This window comes from Berghia stephanieae, unplaced genomic scaffold, assembly GCF_034508935.2.
Source record: "Berghia stephanieae isolate SIO BIC M18660-M18661 unplaced genomic scaffold, UCSD_Bste_1.3 scaffold41, whole genome shotgun sequence".
NCBI lineage: Eukaryota > Metazoa > Mollusca > Gastropoda > Nudibranchia > Aeolidiidae > Berghia > Berghia stephanieae.
The window spans coordinates 17,654-25,534 of NW_027625400.1; the positions used below are offsets into that span (position 1 = coordinate 17,654).

The window sequence follows — 7,881 nt, forward strand, 5'->3', positions numbered from 1 at the left end:
AAGGCCCCGTCTTGTAAGTTGCAACACCTCTGTTTTATTTTCATTTAACCTGAGTTTGTTGCAACACATCCAGTCACTGATCTCAGAGATACAATTTTCTATATCCGTTATAACATTGAGATGATTGTCGATATTAATGGGAAACAGTAATTGGGTGTCGTCTGCGTAAAAATGATACTTAATAAAATATTTTGAGATGATGTCACCTAATGGTCTGATATAGAGGGTGAATAAAGAGGGTCCCAGAACTGAACCCTGTGGTACACCAAAAGATAGGGGACAAGGAGAAGAGAAGTCATGTCGATTTACAGACACTGATTGAATTCTGTCAGAGAGGTAAGAAGAAAACCAGTCAAGGACAGTACCCCCAAATCCGTATAGTGTCTTAAGTCTGTCAATTAAAAGAGTATGGTCTATTGTGTCAAAAGCAGCACTAAGGTCGAGTAGTATGATAATAACATCATCATTTTTCCGACATAAATGATTTATGATATCATTATGGATTTTAATAAGAGCAGTTTCAGTGCTGTGAAAGGGGCGATAAGCAGACTGAAATTTAGAGAACAAATTGTGTTCATTCAAAAACGTGTTAAGCCTAAAAGCAACAATTTTCTCAATTAGTTTAGACATGAGGGTAAGATTCGAGACTGATCGATAATTATTTGGGTCTTCTTTGTCAAGGCTAGATTTCTTTAATATGGGAGTGACAATAGCATGTTTAAGATTATTAGATACCTCACCAATAAACAAACTAGCATTTACAATATGAGTAAGAACGGGAACCAAAATATTAGCACAAGAAAGAACAAGCCATGAAGGAATGGGATCCATTGGACTGGTTGTTTTGGAGCATTGTCTCAGCGCAGACAGTACTTCTGTTTCAGTGGCGGGTTCAAATTCGTCGAATGCTGCTCCGGCTGGAAGTGCGTTAGTTTCATTTATTTGTGCTTTCATTATCTCTTCTTTGTCCAAATTATTCCGAATACCTGATATTTTATCTCTAAAGTGTAGAGAGAAACTATTTGCGGTAGCAATAGGGTCCTCGAAATTATTTGAAGGATGATCCTTCATCAGTTTGTTCAGGGTGGCGAACAGTTCACGTGAGTTTCGTTTGGCACTTGTTATTTGATTTTGAATGTATGTTTTTTTACATGATAGAATTAATTTGTTCCGTTTGTGTTTTAGTCTTAAATAAATTTGATTATGAATTTCTAATTTGGATCGACACCAAATCCGTTCGGCAGATCTGTGTTGATGTTTTAGTGTTTGTAACTCATTGCAATACCACTCGGTGTTTGGTCGAAGAATAATTTCTTTCGTGACCGATGGACACAGCTCATCGAACACAGTTTTCAGTGAATTATTATATGTGTTTACCATATCGTGAACATTATCACAGCTCTTAACAGAGGCGAGTAAATCCAAAGACCTGATGGATTCTTGAAATGTTTCTTTATTTAGTGATTTTGTTTTCCGGTATGTGATCGTTTTCTTGACGGTTGTTTTGCATTCGATTTTTAGATTTAAAGCAATCAGGTTATGATCTGAAATTGTGCGATCCAAAACGTCAACGTTATCAATTATTTTGTTATCTTTCCTGGAAATTATTAAGTCTAAGATGTGCCCCGCCTTGTGAGTTCCGTCCTTTACATATTGTCTTAAATTGTGACTATCTAAAATATCCTTTAACTTCAAACATTTTGTATCCGTTAGATCGTCCATGTGAACATTAAAATCGCCCAATATAAGAATTTCACCACTGGTTGTGCTAGTTTCTAACGCGAGCGTGTCGATTTCATCATAGAATTGATTATGTGTGAGTTTATTCCTTGTAGATGGAGGAGGTCTATAAATTACAACAACATGGTACTTCTCATTCCTTTCTGATGTTAATGTCATATCTAGAGATTCGAAAGTTTTGTAATTCGATTGCGTCTTGTTTTACTGTAGCTTAACGGATTCTTTATGAATAACAAAAATTCCTCCTCCTCGACCGGTTTTTCGATGCTGTGCTATAAAACTATATCCTCGTGGAATCAGTTTACTGTCAGTTTTTAAGCCAACTTTCCGTGATAATAAAAATATCCAAATCCTTCTCAATGATAATATTTTCAATTAAGGCTTCCTTTTTAGTAACGGACCTTGCGTTAATCAAACCAACTTTTAGTAGGGAGAATTAGGCTAAAACCGTGCAAATTCGGGTTGAAAGCATGAAAATTTGCATACAGTTTGCTAAGACCCATAGAAAAAACATCTGATATAGAACCACTCTGGCAATCAATCATAACGTATCTGTTTAATGCCTAAGATTTTACCTATTACAGCTATATTAAACAAGGGAAATAACTGCGTAAAAATATATATTTTCTTTATATTCATTGTATTAGGGAAAATTAGACTAAAACCTTGCACATTGGGGTTGAAATCCTGAAAATTGGCATATAGGTAGCTATGACCCGTATAAATAACACCTGATATAGAACCACTCTGGCAATTTCTCAGAACAGTGCGTTTTTAGCACTTTTATTTTTTCCTATATAGCATCACTTATCCGAGGAAATAACCACGACAATACAATGTGCGTTCTAAAACTTTAAATACACCGGTAACCATTTACGGTAGCTAACGGATGGTTATTTAGTGTTGTAACTAGAAGATAAAAGCGGGAGAGGGGGGAGAGGGAGTGAGCGGGAGAGAGAGAGAAAGAGAGAGAGAGAGAGAGAGAGAGAGAGAGAGAGAGAGAGAGAGAGAGAGAATTTTACTCATTACTGTACTAACCTAACTAGTAGATAGAATAGGGAAAGGAGGGAGAGGGGGGAGAGGGAGTGAGCGGGAGAGACGGAGAGAGGGAGGAAGAGAGAGAGACAGAGAGAGAGAGAGAGAGAGAGAGAGATAATTTTACTCATTACTGTACTGACCTAACACCCCCCCCCCCCCCCCCCGGAGAGACGGAGAGAGGGAGGAAGAAAGAGAGAGAGACACAGAGAGAGAGAGAGAGAGAGAGAGAGAGAGAGAGAGAGAATTTTACTCATTACTATACTGACCTAACACCCCTCCCCCCTCACCTCCCCCCCCCCCACCCCCACCCCATACACACACACCCTTCATCTACACAAGTCCGTGCAAGGCAAAACGGGACCTTAAACACTTGCATCGGGTACCGATACATTCTCTCTTACATGAACATTTGATGAGTTTTTGGGACATTTTTGACAATTCTGGAAATAAACTCCACAGTGGTTCATGTCGATCGTCGCATTTGTTGCAGGGTTCTCTTCTATAAAAGATATAATGTTTGCAAAAGCTCGACTGCTTTCAAGAACTGTGACATCATGATTATCATCAGCAGTGACATCTTTTAAAGCTTGTTTTTTTAAGTATCGTGCATGACAATTTTTATGGTATAGGGCGGCAGTGTGCCTCCTGAGCGACTAAATCTCCTCCGGCAATAAATGACAACATATCAGAATCTTTTATAGATAACGCTATTTCATGAATATTTTCTTCCATATCTGTTGTCATTACAGAATTGAGTACTCCCGATGCTATGTTTTTACAAAAAAGCACTTTTGTTTATTATAGCCAATCTCTAATTTTGAACGTTGTCTCATTATTCTCGTGGGCTGCGAAATATATTCATTCGGTGAGTCCTCCAAGTCAAATGACGAAGTTTGGAATTCTTGTATGGCAATTCTTTTAGATTTCTTTAATTCTAATCGCCTAATTTTGTTGGCATTAAATTTTACACGACAATACTTATGCCAATTAGCATCATTTTGTTTTAAGCTTTCAATAATCTCATTTCTTTCTGATGAATAAAAAAAATAGATACGCCCAACTTGTTTTCATCACAAACCAAAGAATTGAATTGTGTTAAATCTTCAAAAAGAGTTTCATAGCCTTGCCCTTTGTCATACCTCCTCGACTTAGTGGGACATTATAAACGGTAAATAACGTAAAGTAAATAACTTGCCACAATACAGCATCATAGTGGTTAATGATGATGTTAATGATGATAATTATAGCAATGAAAGTGGTATGCTTACTCTTTACTGTCATCAAGTTTGACCGAAATAGGTTTTAACTCACGTAAAATGATTATAGCAGTGTTTTAGGAAAGAAAAGAAAACAGGAGGAGGGGAGAAGGAGCACTGTCCTTTGTCAACACCGGCTATCGGCATTTATTGAGCTGTGTTCTGCTAGTCTGTTTTGTCTACCCCTCTGCTCAGCTTCCCGTCTGGCCGTCCGTTTTAGAGCAATTGATTATACTTATTAAATCAGATGCAGAAAAAATCTCATATCATAGAATATTGCTCGCTAGACGTCCTTTAAAACAAGTGAAATTGAATAGTATTTACGATTAAATAATTTGTATGGTTCGTGAATCGAAAGTAAAGGGAAAGGAAACATCCGCTTCGGCGCTAAAAATAGTCACCAATGGGAATCCAAAGGATGACGTAAAACAACCTTTGGTCAGCTTGCCTCGAATGTTTACACAATAAAAATGAAAGAAATTATTGTCGTCCACTTCAAAATTTTCTAATCTTAAAAACCTTGTATCTCAACTAATACTGATCTCTCAGAGTGGTTCTATATCATAAATTATAGGGTTTTTCATATTTTCCAACATATGTAATTTTCATGCTTTCAACCCTGTTTGCACAATTCAAGGGTTTTTTGGACCTAATTCCCCCTACTATTTAAGACATTTATGATTGTGATAATTGTTGTTAGACGATGAGTTGTTTATTTGTGTAGGTAGCAAGGAATGTCGTCGTTCAATGGCCTTGTGTTGGAATGACGGTGTGAAGAAACGATTAAATACATTCATGACAACTTTTATCATTTTCCTTTTCTTTCTTCCACCACTTTTCCCCCCTCTTGTCTTCCTTCCATTTCTTTTTTTGTCTATCCTTTCCTTAAACTGTTCACTCGTCATGTTTTGATTCTTTAACACATGTGATGATAATAGTTCATGATAATATAATCGAAAAATAACAAGTGGGGGCAGCTGGTAAGTTGTATTATATTTGTTAAGGGACAGCAAGAAAGTATGGTGGTATTGAATCGCCGCTGGCATTCCAAGTGCTGGTGACAACATTTAAAGATAAAAACAATAACAATAGGGTGTTGAATGGGGTATGGCGGCTCGTAGAAATCAGGGATAAAAATCGGCCTCTTGAAGAGTAAAATCCATTTATTTAATTTAAAATCAACTACATACATAAAACGTTATCATCACAGGGTGCACTGAAGACTAAAAATCACAACTTTATAAAAATTATAGTCCAATAATTTGAATTCACGAATAAAAATCTGCAAATAATAGAGAATAACACAGAGGTGGTAATGGATGCAGCCGTTCACCAGCGCTACACACTACATAGCTAAGATGCTCACAACATTGCCATCCGGAAGTATAACGGACCAACACACAAAACTATGTGTAAACTTAAACGTTTATAGTCAGCATTATTATCCAGTAAAGTGAGAACACGCTTCAACAGTCGTAACGTCACTTCCTTTGTAATGACGCATGGTAACTTAGTAACTGGCTCTAAACTATCGGAACAATGGCGGACGCCCTTATGGAATATTTCTCCGACGAGCATAAAAGCGTATCCAGAGGGAAAAAAACATTATAAATCTGATCATGTTTTCACTTTTACACATTCTGATCACAAGACATATGAAAAGTTCTAGCTATCATGAAGAATAAAAAGTACTGATTTACTTTGTTTAAAACCACGATGGCCGTCGTTGCTGGGCGACGTGACATCAGACTATTGAATCCAATTACTCATAAACATGGGCGGCAAAAAATAAAACAATAACAAGGACCCGAGTGACGTCATTTGCGTTCTTTCTATACAAGGTATGTATCTAGTCCTCCAGAGGAGATTGGGGCATAATATCCATCGTTAACATAATATAGCCTGACACAAGAACCCACAAGGACCAGAGAGCGTAGATAATAGAGAGGCTGAACGGGCGGGAAGTCACGCGACTTCGTCGGTGACAACAATGTTAGCGAGGGATGGTGACCCTACAACCGATAGCTCTCCTCTTTCTAGGTGGAGCGAGCTATAAATAACCAAGATAGGTAAACACCGGCACATGGTCGCGAGAGAAGTAATGGAATGTAGTGGATATATTATAATTCGCACAACATCAAACAGTTTATTAAGCCGTTGGATCGAGGTCCAGGTATCAATATTGAATACAAACATTATCAGATAAGATTAGATAAAAGAAGATTAACTTAATTTATCCCGAAAAGGAAATTTGACATGGGCACAACAAGAGAGGAATCGTACATCAAATTGACATAGACACAACAAGCGAATCACACGCCCCCAACCATCGAAGTCCTAGACCCCAACCCTACTGACCCTCCCCCCCCCCCACCTCTCTCTCTCTCTCTCTCTCTCTCTCTCTCTCTCTCTCTCATGTAGAAACTTCAAGTGAACTGTTCCCATGATGCTGTGAGCAAAACAAATTACTTTCTGGAAACCATCGATGGATTTGCTTTAGTTTTCTATCATGCATGGCTATGAGGAATCTCGCATCTTCTCTGAGCGAATATAATTCATATAACACTAAAGAGGTGGAGTGTGTTTGTATGTTTGTGTGTGTATGTGTGTGAGAGAGAGAGAGAGAGAGAGAGAGAGAGAGAGAGAGAGCGAGGATGATTTGGTGATGTGGGGGTGGTTGATAACAAAGTCTATGGAAGTGAGTATGAAGCTTACCCAATGCATGCTTGCCCTTCCTACTTATTCTGAAAGGTGGCCGCTTTCCTTTCAATAGACTTATTGGATTTGGAGGTCTGTTTTTGACTTGCCTTGCATCTCACATGGTGATGAAGGCGCACATTGACGAAAAGGTTGATGACGAGGAAGTGAATATCACACTGCTTCACGGCCTTTTTGCATTCCAATCCTGTTTCTAATGTTGCCTCCATCACTTTCCTAATCAGGTACATTCTTAATCCTCTCTTGTACAAGTAGGGATCAATGTAGCATCGAAATGCATGTTCTGCAGCCGTCAGAATATTCATTAATTTATGCGATGGCGCACACAATCCCTCGTTTTCCGTGGTAAAATTTTTCTTGCAGATAAACGTATGCGATGGGTCTTGAGTGCTCCGTGCTTGTATTAAATCCCCTTTACAATTTTCACACAGAAGATTTTTTTTGGCTCTCAACTTCATCCCAACGTAACCTCCAATGTAATTCAGAACGTTGGTCTCGGTCGTCGTGAGCATGAGAGGAGCGGCTCTCATTACTTGTTGAAGTGGAAGAGGAACATCTTGCTGTAGTCGTGTTCTGACGGTGCTTTGGGCTCCCATTGATGCCATATTTTCAAAACTGAACAAGAAGGTATCGATGTCATCCTTGCAGATTTTGTTGCTCCCCGGGACTAGAGCAGCATCAACGATTGTCTGGCGCAGAGCTAGGCGGAATTCCCTAGAAGTTGGATTTACTCGGTGTCCACCCTTTGCCATGATGATGGAGAAAAGGTTTTCCAAACAGTCTTGGTTCAGGCGACTTGTCAGAAGAAACTTGAACCCACAGTCATCTCGCAGGTGTTGCCAGAGTTGGAACAAGGCTTCGATTGACAGCTTCCATCCTTCCAGGCATGGCAGATTACCTGTCTTGTTCAGGGGTTTGACGCCTTCCAACCAGATTTTTGTCTGCTCCAAGAAAGTCGCGTGCTTGGAATGTGCCGACATCGCATTGTTCATTGTCCCTTTGCTTCTCAGTGATCTGCTGTTGAAAGCGTTGAACAACTGATCAAAGTTCTCAATGAAATGAGCAGTTGGCAATGCCTCTTGTGGAAGAGAAGAATGAAAGACCATAGTGGCTATACCAGCAGCGACTG

At 39.0% G+C, this 7,881-nt stretch overlaps 1 protein-coding gene across 1 annotated transcript; it reads right to left on the minus strand.

The window, feature by feature from the left end:
• Window positions 1-735: 735 nt before the first annotated feature.
• On the minus strand, window positions 736-1,899 carry LOC144961788 (uncharacterized; the record flags this gene model as incomplete). Its single annotated transcript, XM_078894870.1, has 1 exon — window positions 736-1,899. A coding segment is annotated over exon 1 (1,164 nt), but the record flags the coding sequence as incomplete, so codon positions are not given.
• Window positions 1,900-7,881: the final 5,982 nt, after the last annotated feature.